The sequence below is a fragment of the Nannospalax galili genome, unplaced genomic scaffold, assembly GCF_000622305.1.
Source record: "Nannospalax galili isolate Female #2095 unplaced genomic scaffold, S.galili_v1.0 scaffold66, whole genome shotgun sequence".
Taxonomy (NCBI): Eukaryota; Metazoa; Chordata; class Mammalia; order Rodentia; family Spalacidae; genus Nannospalax; species Nannospalax galili.
Window position 1 is genome coordinate 3,847,140 of NW_008356058.1, and position 27,004 is coordinate 3,874,143.

The 27,004-nt window shown below is 43.1% G+C and overlaps 1 protein-coding gene across 6 annotated transcripts in view; it reads left to right on the forward strand.

The window, feature by feature from the left end:
- Window positions 1-10,340: 10,340 nt before the first annotated feature.
- The window catches only part of LOC103750907 (beta-galactosidase-1-like protein 2), a 42,603-nt gene continuing 25,939 nt past the window's right edge, over window positions 10,341-27,004 (forward strand). For all 6 annotated transcript variants that reach the window (XR_001872934.2, XR_001872935.1, XM_008854192.2 and 3 more), the window contains exons 1-5: window positions 10,341-10,478; window positions 21,007-21,204; window positions 22,445-22,513; window positions 23,152-23,247; window positions 25,206-25,314. Coding sequence is in view for 4 of the 6 variants with exons in the window: in XM_008854192.2 (XP_008852414.1) it covers window positions 10,390-10,478; window positions 21,007-21,204; window positions 22,445-22,513; window positions 23,152-23,247; window positions 25,206-25,314 (561 nt within the window). In the remaining 2 variants the exon portion in view is untranslated. The remainder of the gene's footprint in view (window positions 10,479-21,006; window positions 21,205-22,444; window positions 22,514-23,151; window positions 23,248-25,205; window positions 25,315-27,004) is intronic.

Genomic DNA, 27,004 nt, shown 5'->3' on the forward strand with positions numbered 1-27,004 from the left:
CATGTCTGTGGGACATTTTCTTGATTGTTGAGTGATTTGGAAGGGCCCATCCCACTGTGGGTGGTGTCACCCTTAAGCAAGTAGTCCTGAGCAGGCTGAGCGCAGGCCAAAAGAGCAAGCCAGTAAAGCAGTGTTCCTCCATGGCCTGTGCTTCAGCTCCTGCCAGCAAGTTTCTGCCCTGAGTTCCTATCTTGGGTTCCCTCAGTGATGAACTGTGACCTGGGAGATATAAGCCAAATAAACCCTATCCTCCCCAAGCTGGTATTGGTCAGAGTATTTTGTCACAGCAATGGACAAGCAAACTAGGACACTATCTTAATAGCCAAGTTTTACTAACATTGTAGGATGTAATAGTACTGCATTCATTTTGGTAGTGGAATAATATTCCATTGTGTGGATATTTGTTTTGTTTTTGTGTTCATCATTTGATGGATATTTTAGTTGCTTCCACTTTGGGCTATTATGAGTAATGCTATATGCCCATTCATTTTTTTTTTTTTTTTGTGTGTGTGTGTGAATGTATGCTTTAAATTTTCTTGAGTATATTCCTGGAAGAGGAATTACTAGTTTTATGGTAACTATAACTTTTCCCTTGGTGTTAGGGCTAGAATCCAGGCCTTGCACATGCTAGGTTAGTACTCTACCAATGGGCTATATTCTCAGCCTTTTTTTTGTTGAACTTTTTGAAACAGTGTGGGAAAACCCACACTGTTTCCCAAGTGACTGAACCACTTTTCATTCCCATTGAATAGGTATGGAAGTTTCAATTTTCGTGTTTCCACCACTAACCCCCACTCTAATGTGCATTGCTGGGGATTAAACCAAGGGCTTCACAAATGCTAGGCAAGAACTCTATCAATGAGTTATACCCCTGTTCCTAATGCTGACTTTTTATTATAGCCACCCTAGTACATATGAAACTATTTCTTTGTGGTTTCTGTTTGCACACCCCTAAAAAAAGTCCTTATAAATATTGAATCTAAAAGTGTAGCAATTAAGTAACAACTAATTTTAAGACAGCTATTCTTTCTGGAGGCAACACCTCTGGAATTTCATGTGCACATCATCTTTCATTTCTTTTAAAAATTTTTATTATTTATTATTTTTATTTTATGTGTATGAGTGTATTGCCTACATGTATGTACATGCAACCATGTTGTATAATTCCAAGGGCATTGGATCCCCTGGAACTGGAGTCATGGACAGTTGTTAGCCGCCATGTGGATGCTGGGAACAAAACCCGAGTCCTCTGCAAGAGCAGCCAGTGTTCTTAACCACTGAGCCATCTCTCCATTCCCTCGTTTTTCGTTTCTGTAGAAAATGTTAGTGTCTTCCATCAGGATTATTGGAAGGGTAACTTTTCTTTTCAAGGTATATCAGTGTGTTCACTTTCTTAGCAGGTTCTAGTAAATAAACCACTAGGTGCTTGTAAGGCTGCCATTTTAAAAGTATGGCATTAAGCTTCCTTTTGCTGAAGCTTTTTGAAAAATGTGTATTAGTTGCTATCTAACTTTTAGAACATCTTTCAAAAAGTAAAGTGACATGAAAATATTAAAATATCTTTCCTGTTACATAGTTTTGGATGTGAGAAGTGCTTATCTTATCCTATGTGGAGATTATGTTCTAAATGCAGAGCTAAAGATTCTGAATAAAGCATCTACACTGGTAATTACTTAACCACTTATGACCTCAGCCATGTTTGTTCTTTGCCAACTACAAATGTATGGTACCTTTATTTCCTAAGTTGTCATTTTGTAAATATTTCTTAGTTTTCTATAGGGTGTGTTGACTCATATCTGTAATTCCAGTATGTGAGAAGTGGGGGTTGGGGATCACAATTCAAGATCAGCCTGAGCTACATAGAAAGACTCAGCTTTAAAAAAGCAAACAAACACACAGAAAGTTCCTGGTACTAGATGGAAAAGAATGATGGAAACTGCCATGTGTGGTGGCACATGCCTTTATACCCAGGATTTGAGAGGCAGAGGCAAGCAGATTTTTATGACCAGCTTGGTCTATAGAGAGAGTTCTAGGCCAACAAGGGTTACATAGTGAGATCCTGCTTCAAAAAACAAAACAGGACAAAAACAACAATAAAAAGTTATGGAACAAAATAATGGAGAAACACAGCCACACTCTCTTTCATCTGCAGTACTGCCAGTCCTTAGGATGACTTCTGTTTGTTTCTGCATGTCTACATACCTGGCATAGAATACATAGATACTTATGTTTAAGACCCAAATGGAAAATACTTTAATATGTTTTAGAATATTTTCTTTATTATTTTTATATTATGTGTATGAGTGTGTTGCCTGAATGTGAGTGCACCCATGTCATGCCATGCCCATGGAGGTCAGAAGGGGGCATTGGATTCTCTGGAACTGGAGTTACAGACAGTTGTTAACTACCATGTGGGTGCTGGGACTTGAACCTGAGTCTTCTGCAGGAGAAGCCAGTGCTCTTAACTGTCTGAACCATCTCTCCAGCCCCTAATAATGTGTTTTATGGGAGGAACTTGGTTTTTGAAGTCTTCCAGCTCCCAAAGTCTACTGAAAATAGGATATAGGGATTTTTCTGGTAAACTTTTTGCTTGAGTTTTAGACTGAAAGCTAAAATATATAGTCTTTTATTTATTTTTATTTTTATTTTAAAAATATTTTATTTATTATTTTTATTTTATGTGTATGCATATATTGCCTGCATGTATGTAAGTACAGTGCCCACAGAGGATGGAAGAGGCTGTTAGATCCCCTGGAACAGGAGTTACGGACAATTGTTAGATGCCATGTGGGTGCTGGAATTTGAACCCTGGTCTTCTGAAAGAACAGTCAGTGTTCTTAACTGCTAAGCCATCTCTCTAGCCCCAAGATATAGTCTTTATGTGACACCTGCTTAGTGAGAATAAAGCATGACTAATTTCTTATGCTTTAATTTTTCTTTATACATTGTCTTACTCTTTTTTCTATCTTGATATAGAATGGTTTGTCATAGATATAGCTTTACATAACTTTTAATATTTTTCTCTTCATAAAAATTTGGTACCAAGAATTCCCAAGTAAATAATTTTTTTTTTGAGACAGGATCTCCCTATAGACATAGCTGGCCTGGACCTCACTATGTAGACCAGGTTGGCCTTGATCTCACAGAGATCCACCTGCCTCTGTCTCCCAAGTGCTGGGATTAAAGGCATGCACTACTACTCTGGGCTCATAAATTTTTTTCTTAAGGCCTCATGATGAGTGAAATTAAATGATTAATTTCAGTTTGGGGCTGAAGAGATGGTTCAGTGGTTAAGAGCACTGGTTACTTTTGCAGAGGACTTAGGTTTGGTTCCCAGTACCCACATGGTGGCTAATAATCATCTGTAACTCCAGGTCCAGGGAATTCAATGCCTTCTTCTGGTTTCCACAGGCGTTGCACAACATGGTTGCAGTTATACACATGTATGCAAAATACTTATAATATTAAAAAAATTAAAAATTACAAAAGTTAAGTTCAGTCTGTAAAAATAGTTTAATACTATGAATGGTGTATCAGTCCACTTTCCATCATTGCAATGCTGAGACAATTAGCTTTATGAAGAAAAGCTTTATTAAGGTCACAGTTTTGGAGGTTCAAATTGCCTAGCTGAGGCCCTGCAGCCACTATTTAGATGGATGTCAGTGGTGTGAGCATGTTGGGAGTGGGTGAGTGAGTACATCTCAATTTGAAGCAAGGAAAATTGGGCAATCCCAAACCCAGGTTGTTATAATAGCCCTTTCTTGAGATCTACCTTGCTAGCACATGTCCCTAGAGACCCAGGGGCTTCCCACTAGGTCCCACCTCTTAGAGGTCACAGTGTCTCCTAACACTGCCACTTTAGGAAGCAAGTCTTTGACATATGGATCTTTGAGATATTGCCTAAAACAAATGGATATAGTCCATCATGGCAGGGAAGGCATGGCAGGAGCAGGAGGCTGACTGGCCACATTATATCCACATTCAGAAAGCAGAGAGTGAACAGGAAGTGTGCATGCAGTGTGCCTGCAGTTACTCACTTCAGCAAGACTCCACCTCCTAAAGGTTCCACATCCTCTCCAAACAGTTCCACCAGCTGGAGACCAAGTGTATAAATGCATTAGCTTATGGGGGACATTTCCTATGTAAACCATAACAGTCAATCTGTTACCCTATATGCTGAAATATTAGAAAGTTCTTGAAAAGACATTAGAAATGTCTTTTTTTGAAATTACATTAATAAATTTTATAATAATCATTGATCATTGTTTTATTTTACTTTGACCTGTTAATAAAACTAGCATATTTCACTTCATACCACACGTCACATGCACACTTATATATGAACATTAGTGTTCAGGTATTAACAATAAATTCTAGTGATATCCTAATTCTCAATGTGGTCAAATTACACTGTGAATTGAAACTAACCCAAACTATCACTCAGAAAGCAGTGATGTTCTAAACAGTCCCATGTACTCCTCCTAAATCCTCTGTTTTTGGTTTGTAACCAGGCGGGTCCTTCCATCTCACCTCCTCGAAGACACAGTCCTAGCAATTTTCTATGACCTCTCCTCCCTCACTGATCTTCACTACCTACTGAGCAAGACTGCTATCAGCATACAAGCTTACTCTGTTTCTTCCCAATAAAAAGAAGCGGAAGTAGAGCAACACTTTTGAGTCAGTTTCTTCTTCCTTCTTCACCTACCATCCCACTTATTTGTTCCCTTTTGTGGTATAGATCCTTGAACAAGCCTGTTCTACATAGTGAGTTCTAGGCCAGAAGTGCTACATAGTGAGACTCTGTCTAAAAAAAAAAACCAGGTGAGCAAGCCAGGGAGTAGTGAGCCCCAGTAAGCATCAGCCTCCCTGGTTTCTGCTTGACTTCCTGCCCTGACTTCTCTCAATGATGGATTCCTCCCTTTATTAGTTACTTTTTGTAGCATTCATGTCCTAAAAGTTCCATACCTTCCCAAACAGTGCCACCAACTGGGGACTGAGTGTTCAAATACTTGAGCCTATGGGGAACATTTCTCATTCAAACTACCACCCTCCTCTAGTTGCTTTTGGTTGATGTTTTATCGCGGCAACAAAAAGGAAACTAGAGTGACTACCTTTCTCCTTTTTATGTAATCCAGGACCCCTCAGGGAATGGTGCTGTCCACTTTCAGGGTGAGGATTCCCATCTCAATTAATCTAATGAAAATAATCCCTCATTGGCATGGACAGAGGTTAACCTTATCTAGATAATCCCTCACCATGGTGCCTGAAGGCTTGCCTTCTAGGTGATTCCAGAATCTGTCTAGCTGACAACACTATCACATCATCTTAAGTCCTTCATTCTTTTTGTTTGTTTGTTATGTGTATGGTACTGAAGATTGAACCTAGGGCTTTGCTAGGAAAATGCTGTAGTACTGGATAGATCCACGGTTCTTTTACAGTTTGTCCAGGCTGGCCTTGAACTCACTGTGTATCCCAGATAGGCTCTGTGGTCCTCCTGCCTTGGCCTCTAAGCTGTGATGACTTGTCAGGAGATCTGGCCATCCTTTCTTTTTAAACTCATTCTAATGGGCTTCCACATACATAGTATCTCAACTCTAAAACTGCCAGCTGGTCCAGCTCACTAATATCAGACATATGCCACATACATTGATCCATTCTCAGGGCTGCATTGCCACAGTCTATCAATCACTGCCTCCTCCTGGGGTGCTTTATTCTCTTAGCATTCAGACACCTCAATTCCGACTTTTCTTTTTTCCTTAATGCTGCTGCTTCTGCCCCAACAGTTTCTTCCTCTTTTCTCATCAGGTGTGCCAGGGCTTGTGCTTGGTCTTTTCCCTTGTCACATTTAGTTCATTGGTGATTTCATCCAGAGTATTATTCTGTCAAGCCATTAATTTATATCTCTATCCCAGGCTCTTTCTCAACATCAAGCTTCTGTATTTAACACCCTGAATGATAGCTCCATTTGGATGTCATACACACACTTCAAACTCAACAAATCGAAGCCTGGTTCCTGATGTTCCCTATCAAACCCATTACCCTCATAGCACATCCTTTTCTTGGGCAATGATAGCTCCTGTTCGTACAGTTTCTCAATCTCAATATGTTAGGGTCGTTTTGAGTCCTTTTTATTTTTCATTCCCAAAACAATGCATGAATTGTATAGATCCCTTTATCTTTGCACTCCAAATATTTCCAGAAGTCCAGAATGTCTCACCATTACGGGTTTCTTTTTCTGAGCTAACCTCACTTCTCACATGATATAATTTTGATCTCTAAAGGGCTATGTATTTAAAGGCATGACCCTTTGGTGTTACTGGGAGGTTGTAAAACCTTTAAGAGATGGGGCCTAGTGGTCTTTAAACCATGGGGAGTGGCTAATACCATTGAAGGGGATTATAGGACCTTCATCTATTCCTCATTTGAATCCCTGGTCATGATGTGATTTTGTTCCATCACTACTGCCTACCATGAATACTACCTCATAGGCTCATAGAAACCTGTGAGGTTCAATCAGCCATAGTCAGAAATCTCCAAAACTGTGAGCCAAAACCTGTCATTTTGTTGCCATAAAAACCAACCTGTTTTAAGAGAAATAAAACAGTTTATTCTGAGCCAACTATGTGGGATCATGGTCTGGGAAAATGGATACAAGTTACCTTGACTGACATGTTCCACTGTGAAAGAAGTTCCCTGAACTTTAAAAACACAGAAAAAAAGTCATGAATTAAATGCTTTCATAAAATACATGAATCAAGAGCTAGGTGGTATAGAGAATCTTGCAAATCTATAGGATTCAGGTATTATTACAGTCTTAGCTTTGGGGTTAATAGAGATTTGAGTGATCTATCAACTTAACAATCCTTTCTAAAGTTTACCTAGAAGTCACAGGATGTTAGGTCAGATATACAGATTGATAACAAATGGCTATTAAAATTGAGTTTAAAGGTAGTCAAAATAACTTTGGCTCCTAATCTGTAACATTCCATCTCTTCATAGTGTTCTGCTCAGCCAAGGTTAAACAGTCTGCAGGCTCTTGAATATAAATATGGCTCCTTTGCAGAATTTGAGTTCAGTCTTATAAATTATTTATTGGAGGTGTTATGTGTTAGTAATAGGAAGTTGGCTAATAGATTACTACAATAGCTTCTTAAGTCGTTTCTTTTTTTCTCCCATTTTTTCCTGTTCCTGAGACTCTTTAATGTGGTAGATAGGGTGTTCTTTTTAAGTCATTATCATTGTTTTGTACCAAGCCTGTAGGGTCTACCACATCATTCAGAGTCAAAGACCTATTCTTGGGCCCTTTGTAGCCTGGCCTCTGCATTTCTCTAACCTCATCTCCTGCTTTTTTGACATCCTCTTTCTCCTCACATACAGGCTTCCTTCCTTGACCTGGAAGGCCTGGTCCTGGTCCTGCCTCAGTGCCTTGCACTGGTTGTTCTCTCTGCTTGGCAGCCTTTCCTCAGCTAACAGTTAACCCTCACCTCCTACAGACCTTTGCTCAATTAATATTTTCCCAGGCTGTCTTCTTCCCTACACCCTACTTCCAACTCTCCTTTCTCATCTACTTTTTTACATTAAAAATTTTTGGATTTGTTTATTTTTATTTTATGTATATGAATGTTTTGCCTGCATGCATATAAGTGCACCTATGTTGTGCAATGCCTGTGGAGGCCAGAAGAGGGCATTGGCTCTCATGGAACTAGAATTACTGATGGTTGTGAGCCATCCCGTGGGTGCTGGGAACTGAACCTAGGTCCTCTACAAGAGCAGCCAATGCTCTTAATTGCTGGGCCATCTCTCCAGTGTTTCTCATCTACTTTTATTTTTTGTTTTAGAGTTTATTACCTTTAAATATACTCCAGCGCTTACATTTTAGTATGTTATTTATTGTTATCTTTCTTCCCCAGCTAGAGTAACGAGCTTTAAAAAGGGACCTTTGTCTGTTGTGTTCACTGATGCATCCAAAGTATCTGAAACAGTATTTAGCATTGTTCCACTAAATTTTCCCCTTCCCGCTGTCTGTTTGACCCGCCCTCACTCTCTCAGGGTCTCCTGGTCCTGACACAGGTTGACAAACTGGCATAACACATTTTTATCTTGGGTTTCTCATGGATTATATGACAGGGAGGGAGCAATTTACAAAAAACAAAAAGGCAGCTTTTCATAATTCAGGTCATTCAAGCCCTGCCCACAGTCTCTGTTAGCTTTCGCCTCACCCCATGGTCTGAATGCTCTGCAGGATGCCTCTGCTGTCCCAACTCTGGACTGGCGCACCCTTGGCTCACTCTCCTTTCCAATCTCACTGCAGCTTGCTCTGCCTGTGGCTAGGAGCCACCCTTTTCCCAGGATGCCCTGCACACGCCCGTTGCTCAAGCTTTTCAGAGGAATGAGTAGTTTCCAGGCTACAAGAATTTAATAAGTGGCCATTAAAATCTAGTAGTTTATTTCTTAATGAATTTAGTGGTACTTGGTATTGAGTTATATCACTAGTCACCCAGACTTCCAAAGGCTGAGTTTGTGAACTGATAGTTTTGAAGATGCAGTTCAGGGCATCTGGTTGTACACAGGCTCTTTCCAGTTCCAGTACCATATTGCTTGGACTTTGAAGCTTGTCTACCTCTCAAGTTGGTTCTTTTCTTTTTCCCAATTCAAAATCTGCACCCTAGGAGTTCCCCTGGTGGTTGAAATGCTCTTACTTATGTCCAGAAATACCTCCATATTCCTACTTTCTTTGCTCAAGACCCCTGACACTTGACACAGTAATTAGACTTGGTTACATGAGCAGAGTAACACGTGCACCAACCTCTGGTACTTTGTCCATGCATGTCATAGACTAGCTTTTATTTATAGACTAGTTTTTAATCAAAGCTAAACCCAAACGTTTTCATCATAGCCCTAGCAACCATCAAGCAGTCCTACATATTAACAACACAGAAAAGGTACTGAGTTTAGAAGAGCTGTTTGTTGATTTTGGGCACCCTACTGCACTCTCTAGATCTATAGCAATGCCACTGGCCCTACTATGCAAAGCCCAGTCATCCCCTGATTCTGGCAGGGTTTCCCCCTCATCTTGTTTACTTGTTAGCTTTTGCCTCTCCCGGGTTTGACTTTTGCTACTGAGCAATTATCTACCCAATGCTAGAAAAAGAACCCTTCCTACTAAACTTTATGCCTTTGTTCCAAGAACAGAGATTTCTCTTAGTTTCTATTTATATTACAAGCTCATACATCCGTGGGAAATGGATTTCAAATCAGTAGTGGGGGAAGATAGTCTACAAACCTAGATGCTCTGAAAAAAATTAACTACCTTATACCAGAGAATAAATTTCATCCAAATATCACATAATGTCCTCTGGGACATGATTCTGTGCCAGAGTATCTGAGTTCAGTTTTTCCTAAGAGGTAATAGTTTAACAAGTTTTATTTTTAATTATGTGTATTGTATGAGTTTGCGTGTCTGTTTGTACATGTGTGAGTGTAGGTGCTTCGAGTACAGAAGAGGTTATCAGATTCCTCCTGGAGCTGGAGTTACAGGAGGCTGGGAGCTCTGATATGGATGGAGGGAAACGAACTCTGGTCTCCTGGAAGAGCATTGTGCCCTTAACCACTGAGCCAACTCTCCAGCCCAAATGTAATAATCTTATAGACCCTTTAAAATAAAAAGTGAACTTCTGGGAGTCAGGGCCAGAACAAGATCCGTGGAAACCCAAACCAGAATATTTTTGTCTCCACTTTGGTGCTGTTCAAACATGAACTACACTTAGTCATCAAATGTGTCCAAAATAATTTTTTCTTTAAAATTTGAACTGTTTTAAAAGACTTTGTTGTTTGCCTGAGCTTGTCGGGCACCCTTAACCAGTGCTTCCTAAAGTACTGTTGTGGGGCAGCGACTTTCTCCCAGTGTTGGGAGTGTTCAAAGAGGCAGCAGCAAACGCTGTCTGCATTTCATATACAAGACCCTGAAATTTGGAGTCCCTCAGCGAAACACGTTAGGAAACCCTAGGTGACGACCAGGGGAAGTAGTAGGAACCTCGAGAATGCTGGACCTGCTAGAAACCTGCTTCCTGCCAACACGCCACCAGTTGGCAACTCCACAAGATTCCATCTGGCCCCGCCCCCAGCAGCGGAGGGCCCGCCTCCGCCCCGCCCCTCCCGGCCTCTTGTCTTTGGCTTCCATCCTCCCGGTTCCCGCCCAGTCCGCTCTAGGTCCAGAAGGGCTGAGGAGGGGCCACAAGCCGTAGCCAATGGGTGCCCACGGGCCAAGTTAGCTGTGGCACGGTTGCCCCGGCGACCAGCGCGCGGCCCCTCCTCCCCGAGCAGAGCCTTTGGCGCGTCGGGGTGCGGGTGAGAACTGCAATCTCGGTGTCGGTGGCGCACCGAGATCGCATGATGGCCAAGTGGAGCCTCCGGCGGAGGCCGGGCCGCGCACTTGGACTCCTGCTGCTGGTCATCCTGAGCTTCCTGGTGCTCCGCAGGTGAGAGAGAGCCCCGCCCAGCACCTGCGGAACTACTTGTGTCCCAAACCAAAGCTTCAGCTTCTGGTCTTCCGCAAGCCCGGAATCCTGAGTCCTGCACCGTGAAACTTCCAGATCCTAGTCTTATTTTCTAGGAGTGCTCCAACAACCCTAAGTCCCTTTGAGCCTCCAACTACTCCCACCCTGCCTGGAGAGTCAGACCTCCTGGCACTGCCCTATCAATCCCCAGACGTCAGTGCATTGAGTTTCCCACTCCTGTGTACCTGTGGTGCTGGGCTTTGCTGTTCGTGGACATTTCCAGTCCAGTGGGAAGAGCTGCAGAACTGGCCTTCATATCTCTCTCCAGACGCCCCCATCACTGCTCCTTGTAGCCCCTTCTGCTCTTCTCCCAGACCCTCACTCTTAATCCCAAGCTTGCTGGAAGTCCTTCTGTTCTGCAGAGCTGGTGTTCCAGTGCACACAGTTATGGTGAATGTAGCCAACCCCGTAGGGTCATAAGGACGCTGCCCGTAGGCCTTCCTAGACTTTTAGCCTTGATTTATTTGCATCATGCTGGTGTTTGTAAGTAGGTCCCCTTTCACTTTCTTACACCTTCCTTTTACAAACTGCTACTTGTGGCAAGTGGTGGGGTTCATTGAGAGAATGATTTACCCGCTGCCCATGGATAAGTTTTCTTGATGCCCTACTCCAGAAATGTTCTAAAGCATATCTTCTTATAGCCCGACAATCTTTCAGGTCGATGCCTGGTGCTTTCCATATTCAAAACTTTCAGTGTTGCTGGGAAGCAGAGCAAGAGCACAGAATGTTTTGCAGGTGGATTGACTTGAGGGCTGAGCCGTGAGAACTGGTGACGGCCATCACACTTATTTTTGTCCGTGGCTCCTTTTCTATTTCCTTTCCTCATTTCACTGAACTTCCCCTAGAAGGTAGAGACGCTTTTTTTTTTTTTTTGATGGAGATGAAGATCTGAGTGTTTTGTTGTTGCCAGGAGAACATATTTGGAAATGTTACATTGACATCTTTCCAAGAAGTCTATCCCTTGGTATCTGAGCTAGTGAGGATGTCATAATGTTTGGGAGAAGAAAATGGATCTTCACTCTGAGGCCCAAAATACCCATAAGGCATTTTATTTCCTTGGTTTTCCCATCTTAGTTGTTCTAGCCCATTCTTCCTTGAAGTTCGGTCTTGGCTTCTACTGAATGCTCAGCTTTCCTGGCCATGCAAATCTGATGAAACACCGTAAGAACCACTCAGGGCTGAGGCAACAGGAGCCCAGGCATGCAGGAGGGTGTCATGGAGCCTGGGCTCTAGAGAGGTGTTTACTTGTTTTTGATCAGGAGTACATCTGTTCCTGCAGGTGACCCAGACAGGTTACTGTGAGGGCAGCACTGAAGGAATGAGTTTGGCCAGTTCCCAGGAAAAGGTGTGGGAAGGAGGATGGGTGTTTGTCACCTGGCAGGACATAGATGAGGTGTCAGGCAGCTGACTGGGCCATGAGGAAGCCTGACCTTCTCACAAGTGAGTAACTGATTTCTCACCCAGGTAGGATGTCCACAGCAGGAATCAGGCTGGGGCTGTGGAGTGATTTGGAATGGTGGTAGGAAACTTATAGCTATGACTCAAGCCTGGGAAACAGGTTGAAATGCTTCATAAAGTTGCTTCTGCAAACCTTTTCTTTCTTAGCAGGTAAGAAAGGCAGATGCTGGAGAAGCTCTGATCTAAGGTTAGGGCCATCTTGGAATTCTTTAGAATTCGTGTCTCTTTGGCATCTTTTTTACTGTCCTATCATAGGTGTTTCTACCCAGTTCCTCTATCCAACTTTTACTGGATACCAGTGATTGTGAGCTGCTCTAATAGTTCTGGAGGCCAGAGGAAAACAGACTCTGTTTCTCTTCCTAGCTTACCCTAGCTTTGACTACATCATTAACTGAGTGGGTGGCAGAGGCCTTGCCCAGCTGTTGTTGGGGAATGTTGGTGTGGCCAGTGGAATATAGGTCACATGGAAACTGACTACTGTGTTCACATCTCTATCAAGGCCTGGCTGTCAGGACCAGCCATTTTCCTGGACCCGAGCAGGCAGGTATTTGGAAGGGTATTTGGGGGTAAGTTGTTTGGCTGCAACATTGCCTTTTCTTTTTCAGTCTTTTCTTAGTTGGTTCACTGTCAATGATAGCTGTTTGATTATATCATATCTAAGAAACAAGAGGATCAGATTGACTTCTGGGGAGGATTTCAACCTTTGTTGCTTTGGCTTCAAGCAATGACTTTTCTTAGAAGATACCTACATAGTTGATAAGCTTTGATGTAGATAACCTGGGGAAAACACCACTACGATTAAACTTAATGGAAATGTCCACCCTCCTCCTCCTTGAATTTTCTTATAACCCCTTGTACCCATCGCTCTGACTTCTTGCTCTCTAGTACCTAGTAACTGGGTTGGTTGTTTTCTGCCACCATATATTGCCTATAATGTATGCTTTTTGGCTTGGCTAATTTCATTTAGTGTATTATTTTGAGAGCTGTAGCATATGGTACCAGTGTGAGCCATGTCTTTGAGCTAATTGCCCTTCTTCCTCTTTCCTTCTTCTACTCGATGAACACAAGAATGCCTCCTTGATATGATCAAGGCCTGGTTCCGATTGTGACCTTTTCCCATATATGCATCACTGAGCAATAATTCAGTCAGCTCTGCAATTTTCTCAGGCCTGAAATTTTCACTGGCAAAAGTTGAGGGAGAGAGAAAGAAAAGAGGAAAGCCTCCAGTAAGGTAGTCAGGATCATGTTTCTGAAAGATATGTTCATTTTTCTCTCAGTTCTGTGTCCCTTACTATTCCTGCACTACTATTACCTGAATTCTAGGCCCTGGTTTTCCTGTCAAACTCTTCCTTGGTAAAAGTAGATAACTTAGCCATGATTTAAAAAAAATTCAAATTAACCTGCCTTCTATAGGCTTCTGTGAGGTTATTGATTTTATGAGCTTTGCTTATTCCAGGACTCTCCCCGGCTTGAGGCCTGAGTCATAGACCCTGGAATGTTCAAACTCTTTGAGTGCTGTCCCTTTCATCTTCTAGTGATGAAGTTTTCAGCACCTGGGAAGTGTCTCTGGGCAGGCAATCACCTGTCTCATACAGGTGGTAAAGCAAAGCTACCTGGCCAGTGGCTCATAGTGCAGGAGAGGTAAGATGTCTAAATTATGCTATGTTGGCAAGGCAGAGCTGGCATTGTGATTTTTGTGGAAATGAGGCCAGTGTTCTTTTTTTAACATTGACATTTTTGGTGAACTGGTGACTTAAGGGCCAGGCATACCCAGAAAATTGAGAGCAAAGAACTGCATCCAATTGGCAGCAGGTATATCATAAAGTTGGCCAAAGGGGCCTTAGGTCAAATAAGTCGTAAAGAAAATGCAAGCATTTAGCCTTTGACAAAACAACAGAGGTCCACCTTCCTATCCTGTCATCTCTAGCAAAGGCAGAGTCCATAGGATGTGAAGATATTTGCTCCTTCTACTCAACCCATTTCATAATGGATTTGCTTAAATCTATTGCTCTGGATATTAAAGCCCATGTTGAAAAAAAGAGTTCCCCTTGTGTGGGCCTATTCCTGGGATTAAAGGGCAGGGATAGTTTTCAAGACTCACAGTAAGGAAGCAAGTACTTCCAGACTGGTGTCTACCTGAGGGAGACTCAGCTGATACTCAGGACTATTGACACTCAGCACAAAACTAGTGTTTCCCCTTTCAAGAAAAATAAATGTTTTAAGCATTTAATTTGTATGTGATAAATGGACAGTCAGAGGATAAAGGGGACCTAGTGAAAGGAAACTCCTCTTAATTCTAGCTTCCTCTTCCCCTCCTTCCCACTAGAGTGTCACTGATGATAGACTCTTTTAGATGGAGTGTGTACATATACAAGAAGATAGCTGTACCCCAGTCCTGTTGGTCCATTAGACACATGATTTATTTAAGTATTCCTCTATTGATGGGCATTGATTGTTTGCAGTCTTTTATCTATTAAGTAAACAAAGTTGCAATGAATATAGAACGGACTTCTGTAAGTAGAAATGCTGACCATAGCACATACTCATTTTAAATCTTGGTAGATACTTCCAAAACAGCATACTCCATTTCTGCTGGCTCAGTGTAATGGAAATTTGGAAATTTGGAGCTCAGCTCCTTAGGCTAAGGGAAAAATTCTATTTAATTTGTGCATAGGACAGTATAGATTCTTGAGGTCTTGTAAAACTTAGTGTGTCTCTTCCATACCTTTGTGCCACAAGTCCCAAAAGATAGATTTAAGAAAATATTTAACACAGTTGTACTGTTCTGTTTTTATATCAGGAGGTCATTCTAATGGTCCTCTCCAAACATCATCAAGATCATAGGCCTATTATTAAGGACCAAGAGTCTTACAATTTTCACGTCTCTCTAGGCTGAGATGTAATAATTCATTAATTTATGAAGGTATCATTGGAAATTTTTGCCATAGTGAAGGTACCATATCACAGAAGACCCTGTAGTTGTGACTCTTGTTATGTGGCAAGTTACTGAAAGGATTTTTGTTATTTTACTTCTGGGTTTCAAGGTATTAGTCTAATACACACTTCTGCATTTATATACTTCTTACAGCACTTAGAAAATGTTGCCCTCTGAACCAAGTACCGTTTTAGGGCCAGGTAAGCAGACACTTGGAATTCAGGCAGCAGGCATGATTCTTTTCAGAGGGAAAGACAGAGATTCGAGGATTGCAGTAGAGCCGTGGACCTTGTGTCTCTGTAGAATATAGGTAGTGGGTGGCAAATTGGAAAAGTCCAAGTCCTTTGGGGGGTGTTTGATGCATCTTCCAGCAAAGTAAGAGCCCAAAACATTTGACTTTACTAAGTATATATCCAAGAAGCTGAGTCAGACACAGGGACTGAGTTCTGTTTCCCTTGGGCTGTGGTTCTTGGGACCCAAAGATTGGCCCAAGTATCAATATTTTGAAGTAGAGGCCTTAAAGACCAGGCCTGAGCCAAAGAATGAATAGTTAATTCCTTCCTCAGACTTCCAAGTTCCATTGCTGAAGGCAGAGAGAACAAGAGTGGAAAATGAAGTATTCCCAAATGTCTAGTAAAGGAGAAGGCCATCCCAGGAAATTGCACTTGATGGGATCCTGTAACTGAACCAGAATCTTGAGAGTAATGGAAGTTCATATTCTAAGCCTATGGGAGGAAATTTCTATGTGTAATGAGGCTTTTGGGGCAGTTGAATGTACCTGCCATGCAAAATCGTGGTCCCTGGCCACTGGGATGAATGAGACAGTGAGTGTTTTCTTGGTTGCTACCCACATTCACTTGAATCTTTTCTTCAGGAGTCCCTAGTAGGCTCATGGTGCATCTGGAAATTGAACTTGTAAGTTCTCATCTCAGACAGCCAAGTACATGTTATATATATTACCAAAACAATCAACCCTTGAGATCAGCAAGGACTTGAGTTCAGGGAATGGAAGGACTGTTATTCTAGGCTGCTGCCACAGGCACCCAGCTTGCTACAGGACTCTACCTCTGATCATCCAGCTTCAGCCATTCCTGGTAAGGTCTGTGCTGCATCTGCTTGGGAGAACCTGGCCCATTTGGATCTGGTCAAGCTGTGGTAAACAGATACCCGAAGGAGGTGACTGTGACCTGAGTGAGGCTTCCCAGTTCCCCAGAAACCCAGTACTGTTTACAGGATCTGCAGCTGATCCAGGCAGACCGTCTGGCATGGCAAGAGGCACTCAAAAATTGTCTTGATTAGCATATACCATTCAAGGATCTTGTTCAAGGAAGTGGCAGGATCTGGTCTTCTCTCTCCCCAGCTTCCCTTTAACACTTGAGAATCCATTCATGGGCTCATTCAAAATGAAGGAGGTGGTAACCTGTCACCTGCTGCTCTGTGCTTTCCCCCCCACACCCACACACTTTTTATCATGCCCAGGAACATCCTGCCTGCTGGAGTCTGCTCTATAATCACTGTCCTCATGTTCCACCTCAGTGATTAGCGACAAAGCACCCGGAAGCTTCACCTTTTACCCTACTCCCTTATGAGGCAAAGCCTGATGAGATGTTTTCACAGGGCCTACTTCATGTTCTCGGGTTCATTCCAGTCTAATCTGTTTCTGTGTTTATAGCTTGCGTAGCCCACAACAGGATAGTGAATGCTGTATTTCTACTTAACCATTGGTGGGGTGGGTTGTATGGGGCTTATTGTTCAAGGCCTCATCAGGAATCCAGACATACATAGTTTTGTCTAGGACTCTTGCCTAGACTTATCAAGGCTACCCCCTTTTCTAGGTGGCAGAACAGAATATGACAAAGACTTCAGGGCAGAACCCAGGGCCTTCTGGCCAAGTTGATCCCCTAAAAAAAGCCAAAATACAAAGCAACAAGTTCCAGTGTTAATGTAAGCGCCCAGTTTCAAAGATGACAGGTGCCCCTGATTTCATCCAAGAACATTTTATCATGAATGAATTGCTCACTAAGGAAAACAACAGAAACACACTGTTTTCCCCAGGGTTCAGTTAGCTCCTTGGCAACAAACCTAACTTAGGAGTGAAACCCCTCTGACCTTTAAATTAGGCAGCCAGAACCATGCAGTTAGTATTTCCTTTATTTTATTATTACTGAGTTAATTACTCAGGAAATTATGGGGTTATTCTTAATATGATGATCATTGTATAAATGATGATGATTCGTGTTAATAATTATTTGCACGGAGCTTTGTCCTTTGGTACATGAAAGTCTCATTTGCATCATCTCATTTTCTCACAGTGAATTCTCTAGAGAAACCCAACATTTATCATTCTCATTTTCTCACTTAATTCATCCTTTTGATTAAAGCACTGACATTCTATTTAGTAGACTACCAGAAAATCTTCAGAAAGAAAACAATCTAATTTTTCAGAATTTGGGATTTGATAACAACTAGATGTTTGCTTGCTCATTTTTTGTAATATTTATTTCTGCCTCTTGATAAGCACTGAGGTGTTTTTTTTTTTGTTTGTTTGTCCAAAAAGTGATGGGACATAAAGAAGCAAAGAGGGGTCAAAGATGACTCAAAGATCTGTCACCATACAAGTTCCATTCACTGACATGACAGAGAGGGAGAGAGAGGGAAGGAGGGAGGGAGGGAAGGGGAGAGAGAGGAGAGAGAGAGAGAGAGAGTCTGAGGAGAAATAAAAAATCTTTTATGTGCTTGCTACATATTCCAATAAAGCTGTTAAGCCATTAATTAGGTGTGGGAGTTTGGAATCCAGGAAAGGTGGGGGCAAGAGCTATGCATTTGATATGTTGTGGTTTGTCATTTGTCTCGAAACATTTTCGGATTTTGAGATTTTCTTTTTTCCTTGACTCACTTACTGGTTAAGAGTGTATTGTTCAATTTCTGCATGTTTGTGAAGATATATGTATTTGCATATTTGTGTATGTGTGTGAGTGAGACTATCTATCTATCATCTATCTATCTATCTTCTATCTATCTATCATCTATCTATCTATCATCTATCTATCTATCTATATCTATCTATCATCTTTCTATCTATCATCTATCTATATCTGTATAGACAGGCATTTCTCTTCTTTTTTTTAATTAAAAAACTTGTTTTGCCTGCACATATGTCAGTGTACCTGTCTTGTGTAATGCCTGAAAGACCAGAAAAGGGTATTGGATCCCCTGGAACTGGAGTTATGGATGGTTGTTAGCTGCCATGTGGGTGCTGGGAACCAAACCCCAGTCCTTTGTGAGAGCAGCCAGTGCTCTTAACTGCTGAGCCATCTCTCCAGACCCTAGACCTTGGGATCTGAATAAAGTGGATTTTGATTCAGTATGTCTCAGGTTTCTTCATTTCTGGAAAGCTGTGGATGAAGATGCTGTCTGCAATCACACTTGGAGAAGTCAGTCTACATTGGTCACCAACAGAGGTCCAGATAGGAGTGTTTATTAATGGCAAGGCATGAGGGTCACAGAGCCTGCCTCCAGCCTGTCTCTATTTCTGCATGTAACAGAACGGGGAGGCCTTTGCCCCCATAAACAGAAGTTAGAATCAGTGAAGTGTACTTTGGTCAGTATTTAGAGATTTTTTTTTTTGCAAATTCTCTCTGCCTGGAGAACAATATTGCTCCCTTATAGGGTAATCACTAAATTGCATTATAATTGCCTTTAAAAATAATGAGGCTGTATGTGCATGTGTGTATTTTCATCATCAGACAAGCAACATGCCACCGCTTTTAAGAATCTCTCCATCTAGTTCTTACTCAGAGTAGGATGAGCGAACCCAGCAGGTGCGAATGTGTGTGTGTGTGTGTGTGTGTGTGTGTGTGTGTGTGTGAAGGCAGGGGCTGTGTGAGGCTGGTGACTGCTTCAGACATGAAGGCAGAGTGTATTCTTTGGGGGAGATGTTCTCAAACTAAGAAAGGCAAACATTCCTTGGAGATGTGAGAAACACTGGAAAGCCAAAATTGTCCAGGGCTTTATATAACCAAGGAAAAGAGCCAGCTAAGAACAAGATGGTAAGAGAAAAACCCTGCCAGGAGCCCAGTCCAAACCCTGGGGCCTCATTTGAGTAACCCAGGGCTCATCTACTAGGACAGGGATTTTTATGATTTCCTGAAAAGGGCCAAATAGTAAATGTTTCTAATTGTGTGGGCCATGAAGTACCCACAGCAGCTATTTATCTGTACCCTGGAGCAGCCATCGATAGATAGTGTATATGGCAGTATAAGCACTGAAATGTGACATTCACCTTATTTCTTATGTATCTCAAAACATTATTCTTTTGATTCTTTTCAATCACTTTAAAATGTGAAAACCTTTTCAGCTTGCAGGCCTTGCGAAGACAGGCAGAAGGCTGGGTCTGGCTTGTGATTGGAGTTGGTTAAATGCTTGCTGAAGCGTTCTGTTGGTCTGTTAGGATCTCACTGAACAGATTCATCAGTGTAAAATAGTAAAGTGTAATAAAATAGCCTGGCACAAAATTTAGTGTGTACAGTATTATCTACTAAAATAGGGAAATGGTGGCACTGGGATTATTTCGTATTAAGGACATAAAACCCGCTGAAAATATTCTTTGTGCCATGCAAGCATGATGACATTAGTTGTTTTCCAACAGTGATAAGACTCCTTCACTGCACACCATAGAACACTTTATTACTTCCTGACCCTCTCAGTGACCTTTGAGAGGTAGGGACAGACATCAGTCACCATTTCACAAACAAAGAAACTCATCCACAGACCTGGTGTCGTTAACCTAGAGTGACAACACTACCTGAGGCCTCACACAGAGACCTTCCACTTCCAGATGCTGTTACTGTTTTCATCCACCAATGTGGGTGGTCCTCTCGAACTGAGTCCTCACATGTCATTTGCAAGTCACTAGCTGGACCATGGAACTTTTCTCTTTGAGGGATGGGGGGAACATTAGATCCCAGGTTATCCAAGGATGACCTAGCAGAAATGTAGTCCTGTGCTCTCAGTGTGCGCTTGGAGGCTAGGAGCTGTGAGAAGCAAGGTAAAAGTAAATTTTATTGCCCATAAATGGCCATAGAAAATTCCCAGGTAGGCAGTGATGACCATTCACTCTCCACACTCTGGGGCTGTTAGGACTATAGTTCCTCCTGAATTCAGGGAACTGTTTTCTGCAGGGGAGCCCTGCCTTGTAATGTGCCCTCTAGTGGCAGGAGCTATAATGAAAAAGGCACCAGCAAAAACTTGGTTTTGCTTCAGGTTTATTCATGTTCTTGTTTTCTATCTCCAACAATCCTAACCCGCTTTTCTCAGTTTTCTCTTGTGGCCTTCAGGAGCCTAGGTGAAAAGAGAGAATCTTAGAAACATTGAGCCACATGGGGCAAGTTGAAGGCGCCCATTGGCCAGCCAACCACTGAGATGCTGACAGGTGCTTTTATCATAGACCACGGCTGCTGAACAGCCTTTCCTGATGGGAACCTGTGTTAACTCTTGGCTGGTACTTGATTGCCAGAAAATAAGAATTAGATGTCTGGTCAATGAATGGATGTTGTTTAACCCAGATGCCTCTTTCCAGGTATCTGTGTCCCAAGGTGGACAGTCGTGACCATGAGGGGGCTCTGAGGTACTGTTTCTGGTAGTTGTTGCTTTAATGTTTAGTCCAATGGCTTGGGACACTTGGCAATGGTACAGACTGTGAGCTACAGCTGTTCCTGAGTCTGTGACACTAGAGAGTCAATCCCCTCCTCATGTAGCATGACCCTGCCTCATCCTCTTTCCTTTTAGCACACCCGTCTTCATGTTGAGCATTGTGTCTGTCTTGTTCCTGACTGCAGCATCAGCTTGCTCTTCCCCTGCAGTGGGGCCCAGCCCAGGAAATAGTGCTGAAGAAAGTCACCTTCCAAGGTTTGGCTAAGTGGGAAGGTGGGAAGCAGGCAAAGAGAGAAAGGCAGCGGATCCGTGAAGGAGACAAGGAAGCATAGCGCATCTCTGTCCCCTTGCTCACTGCTGTGGAGAGCACCAAGGCTGCATGAGGGCCTTTAATCTTTCTTCCAGGTTGAACTGGAGCACACTGATCCCATCATGGCTTCAACATCGACACCTGGGTCTGCAAGCAAAAGGCTCCAACTTTATGCTGGAGGACTCCACTTTCTGGATCTTTGGGGGATCCATACATTATTTCCGTGTACCCAAGGAATACTGGAGGGATCGCCTGCTCAAAATGAAAGCCTGTGGCTTGAATACCCTTACCACGTAAGTGTTATGCCCTGATCCCTCCACAAACCCTGACTACCCAAAAGGGACTCCTGGTGTTTGTAGGAGGAAAGCTATAAGACAGAGAGTGAGCTCAAGCTGTGTGCTTAGATTTGCAGAGTCCTACAGAACTCCCCACTGATGGTCAAGAAGACATATAACCAAGTAGGAGGAGAGAGAGAGAGAGAGAGAGAGAGAGAGAGAGAGAGAGAGAGATGGATGTGGAAGGTGATTCATTTCATCTTGTGGCTTGAATAAAGAAACTTGCTTTTTCACAGCTCTGGAGGCTAGTGACCTAAAGTGAAGGTATCCTCAAGTTTGGTTTCTCCTGGGGCCCCCTGGCCTGTGCAGAAGTATCATCTCCCGTGTCCTTCCATGGCTTTTCCACTGTGGGTCTTCACTCCTGGTCTCTTTTTATAAGGATACTGCATTTTTCTGTTTTTGAGGCAGGGTCTTAAACTGTACAGCCCAGGCTGGCCTCAAATTCTTGATTGTCCTGCCTCAGACTAGTAAGTCTTGGCATTGCAGGTGTGCACCACTTCGCCTACCTTCACAAGTAACTTTTGTACACAAAAGTCTCCCCACCTCAAATATGAATCTTAGATGAGTTTAGTGAGGCAGCTGCCTGCCAGCAGCAGTTCAGCAACTTCTGGAATGATCTTTGGATTACTGTGACCGTCATTCCTGCATCCAGCCCGATGACTGGCGTGTGGCAGGCTTAAGATGAAATGCTGAATATACAAATATTCTTAAAAGTAGGCCCAGTGTGAATAGTCTCAATCTTTTCATGAATATTTTTTTCAATATTACTAACATATACTTTGTACTAGTTCTATGAAATAAAGATTATTAGGCTGTAATACCCCATTTTCAGGCAAAAATATGTGATTACAAATCAAGGAGATGGGATTTCTTGGTGGTTTATGAATTGGCTTTGAAGATAGTTTTTTAAAGAGCTATGACAGCACAATTGAGAAAAATGTGGACAAGTTTGTAGACTCCTGACGGTCATAGGAATGCTGTGGTGTATGCTGACCTGGGGTCACAGAGCCCAACCTTTCATTCCATACTTTACCCAAGACTACTTGGCTTTCTGTCCCTGTCCTAAGGAGATGAGCTATTCTTCCCAGAACTTTCTACATCTGATCTCTGATTTCTGAAGTCACTGAGAAGTGCATCTTCAGCTATTATAGAATAAGCATCATGAACAAATTCTCTGTAATTATCTTTTCTATTACAGCTATGTTCCATGGAATCTCCATGAGCCAGAACGAGGCAAATTTGATTTCTCTGGAAACCTGGATCTGGAGTATGTGGTTGTGCTGCTTTTGTACATGGTCTGGGATGGGAGGCTGAAAGGAGATTGTTTGGGACTGATGAAGAGCCCTCAGATGCCATGTCTTTGCTTTACTCTGAGAAACAGACAGTCTGGAGCTTTGTTCTTAGGATGCTGAGACCAGCTCTGTACCCAGGGTCTGGATGTTCCCCAAATGTGATCTTTCACCCATGGGACTCAGTCTATAGCTCTGACCTCTCTTTTCCACTGCAGCCCAAAGGGGCAAGACCCCAGGTGCTGCCAGACTTTGAAGTAGAATCCATATACCTGGGCTGGGATTGGGGTTGATTCTGGGTTAGCAAGACTGTTGTTGGAGAAAAAATCCCTGTACCCTGTCTGACACCCCCAATGGGACTGTGTGGATGGTTTTCATGATAGGAGCCAGTGCACACCCAGCTCCTAGGGCCTCTGGCTCCCAGCCTGGTACAGGAATTCCCTGTTGTACAGGGCTGGGGCCAAGTGTCCCTCACCCCAGGGCTGTTGGTTGAGAGAGGAAGGGGAGGGAGAAGTGGGGTAGCCTTATACTCAGTGGTGCCTGGGGTTCCTTTCATACCCGCCCCCCCCCCACACCAGACCTCAGGGAGAGGGGCTGACATTCTTTCCTTCCCTAGGGCCTTTGTTCTGTTGGCTGCAAAGATTGGGCTGTGGGTGATTCTGCGACCAGGGCCCTACATCTGTAGTGAGGTTGACCTCGGAGGCCTGCCCAGGTGAGTAGGGTTGTGAGTGGCTCCATAGTGGCCCAAAGTAGCTGGATGCCAGTTCATGAGGCTCACAGGTGTTGGTTTAGTTTTGTTTTTAAGGTAGTTTTTATTCTGTGCAAACTTTCCCTTCTAGAACAGGTGTCACCCACATGGGATCATTTGGAATGATTCTGAAATTACTCCTTTTGTCAAATCTGCAGGGATCTTTCTATGTGGCAGGTGACAACAGCAGGAGGGCTGGCATTTCATTCTTCTAGGCCACACTGTGGAGTGGGGCCCAGGCAGGCCACCCCTCTGCTCTGGGCCTTACTTTTATTGACTGCAAAATGGGACAAAACAAGTCTGCCCTGTCTGTTTCTTAGAGATTTGACGCATCATTTTTTTGAAATCTAAGTGTTACTGCTGGTGTTGTGGTTTTGTTTTTAAGTCTCTCGAGTCTGTTCTTGCTGAGTGCAGTTTCCACCAAGGTCAGGGTACTGGGTGATGTGCACTTACAGCGAAGTCTAGACAGGTATCAGCTGGGTCCACTGTCATTCCTCATCCTTATTATGATTGCCTTCATTTTTAGCAAAATGAATCCCTTCTTAACAGAGGTAGTGGTCCCTAGCCTCACACCATCACATGTGCTTAGACCCAGGCTCCACCTACCTGTGCTGTCCCCAGAGGAAAGAAGGCTGAGCCTGTTGGTTTTGAAGTCTCCTGGGGAACTCTCTCCCCACAGCACAAGTACTGAGCTGAGCCCAGGCCTTATTTTGTCTCTGTTTCCAGCATGGCCTTTCCTTAATCAGAGGCACATCCTGTCTCCATCTTTCCAGTACTCAGGATCACTTTTCTGAGCTGGCACAGTGTCCTGGACAGGGTTGTGAACAGAGACAGAGCTGCCCCCCCCTTCCCCCCGGATTAGAAATATTTGTTACTGTCAGCAATTTTCTTGGGCTCAGCTGGAGCTGGGCACAGGAGGACAACAGGGTTTAATAGTCTTAACTTAGAAGCAGTGGGGACTCTCAGATCCCAACCTTCCTATGGGGGGCACCTGCCTATTCATGACAGGGGGCATCCAAGGAGGGTAGGGTCCCAGTGCAGCGAGAAGCTTGGTCTGTTTAATGGTTGGGATGTGCAGGTCAGGCCAGAGGAGCCTCCATCTAGCCTTTCATTATCAACCCACATTCCCTGATGCAGTATGAAACTTTTAAGGGCTTCTGAATGAGGATAGGGAGGCCTCAGAGCCTCTGTTAGAAACTGTGTTTCCCAGAACTTGGTTTGAGAGGGACACACTTTGACTTATGCTTCAGAACTAGCCCCTGAGTTGTTCCCGAAATTAGTGAATTGGGCTCTTCCACGAATTAGCAGATGACACGGAAGACTTGTTTGCCCTCCTTCTGCTACCCTGGTGGCAGACTGCAGGACCCAGGCTTATGAGAATGAGTCCTTCTGTTGGGGTCTCACAGCCTGGGCCCATTTTTTTTTTTTCTGAGGGATTCTGGGAGGTTGAATCTGATCTTCTCCAGCGCCAATGATTCCTAGCCCTTTTGATCCCCACCCCAACCCCACCTTGGGGCAGAGTATTACTGCATAGGTCAGCCAGCCTGGTCCTCACCATTGAGGCCAGGCTGCTTTTGGCTTGACCCTTTTGTAAGAAAGTTGTACATAAATGCTTGAAAACTGAGTCTTAACTTTTCTCACTCTGCCAGGCAGAGATAGCCATGGAGTTGGAAATGTGCTTCCCAGGGCATTCAGGGTGCTGGCTGACACTGTGGTGTGCTAGTCTTGGATTGTGTACATAGCTTCCTAACTTTCTAGCCGAGTGGAGGTGGTGGGGTGGGGATGGACCTTGGCTTGACCTACTCTCTCGACTCATTCCTGAGCTTTCTGAAGCTGCTTCCTTCTCCCTGCTTGTCAGCCTGCCTATGGCAAACCCACAGACTCTGATACTAATGCCTCCCTTCCTCACTTCTGTCTCCAAGCTGGCTTCTCCAAGACCCTGGCATGAAACTGAGAACAACTTACAAGGGCTTCACTGAAGCAGTGGACCTTTACTTTGACCACCTGATGTCCAGGGTGGTGCCACTCCAGGTAAAAGCAAAAAGTTTTTTATCCTCTCCTTCCTGTCTTCTAGGTAGTAGGCAATCCTAGGTAAGCTCTCAGTTCCTCTCAACACAAGGGCACACACACACTTCTCTGTACAGTCTGTGATCTGACTTTAGAATAGGTGGGACTTATAATACTTTCCAAAGAATTAGTCATGCCCGTGTGGTCTCAGCCAGTGCTGAAAGGACAGACTGGGTGAGGTGATTCATATTACTCCATACAGGACGTGGGTAGATAGGATGTCTGGGTAATTGAAACATGCATCTCTCAGAGTCCCAACAGCCCAGTGACTCGGTGAGGCACAGCGCATAGTACACATGGATAGGTCCTGGATAGGACAGGAGAATTTCGTGTAAGTATAAGCAGTATAAGCTACTGCCTTCTGCTACCAATCACATTTACTGTTCAAAACAAATGTATTAAAATGAAAATTTTAACATCTTATAATTGAAAGTAATAAACACAAATGGGAATAATTAACCCAGATGCTTATGTTAAACCACAAAAAATGACACTGGGAACTTTGTACATGAGTAAAAATGAGTACATTGATTAAAAAATGCTTGTGCGTTAATGGTTTGGAACACTGGTAGCAATGTAAGTCAAAATGAACTGCCAGATGAAACAAGGGATATTGAGGTTGATTTAAAGGTTGGATAAGCAGGAAAAACTTTTAGTATAAATATACCCCAATATCACATGAGCCATACTTATATTTACAGAACTATTGCCTGTTTATTTAAATGTCTTCATTGTAAGTTCGATGTAACCGAGTGTCCTATCTCTTTATCACTAAATCAGGCAGCGCTAACGATGAAAGAAATGGGAAGCTTGGAAGTGCCTAGCCTAGGTTTTCCCAGGGAAGGTGGCCTTACTGGGGTGGTTCAGTAGAGTAAGTGGTAGGGGCAGCAGGGAAGGTACTTCTGGGAAGCATTCTGAGGCATGGCAAGAGTGTAACCAAGCTTGCATCTGGTATAGCATGCTTTTTTTTACTTTTTTATTGTGTAAAATATGCATAATAAAAACTGATCAATTTAAATATGCAGTCCATCCTCATTAAATACATAATAGTCCCTCTTGTCACTGGGGATATGTTCCAAGACCCTTAATAGCAGATACCTGAAACCACAGATAAGAGTAACCTACATATTACGTTTTTCCCATTTGAAGATGCTTAAGTAATGTTTATATAAATGGGACCCAGTAAGGCATTAGCAATAACAGCTTATAAAATGGAACAGTTTTAGCACTATACTGTTATAAACTTGCCAGAATGTCTAACCTTATGCTTTGGGCAATTTTAAGTAAAGTAAGGGCCACTTGACCCCAAGCAGGGCAGTCCTCAGTATGTCTGAAACTGAGAAGGGTGCTAAGTGACTGACAGGCAGGCTGTGTCTACAGAGCAGACACCCCGGACAAAAAGATAACTCTAGTTTGGGCTGAGCAGGATGATTTCATCGGATTACCCCTCACACTAAATTCCTGCACAACTTAAAACTTACCGTTTACTTATGGAACTTTTCATTTGCTGTTTAATACTGCAGTTGGTCATGGGTAATTGAAACCTGCAAAGCAAAACCACAGCCAAAGAGGAAACTACTGTGTGGTGGCTGAAAACACTTTCCTGCTTCTCCTCTCTCCTCTCCTCTCCTCTCCTCTCCTCTCCTCTCCTCTC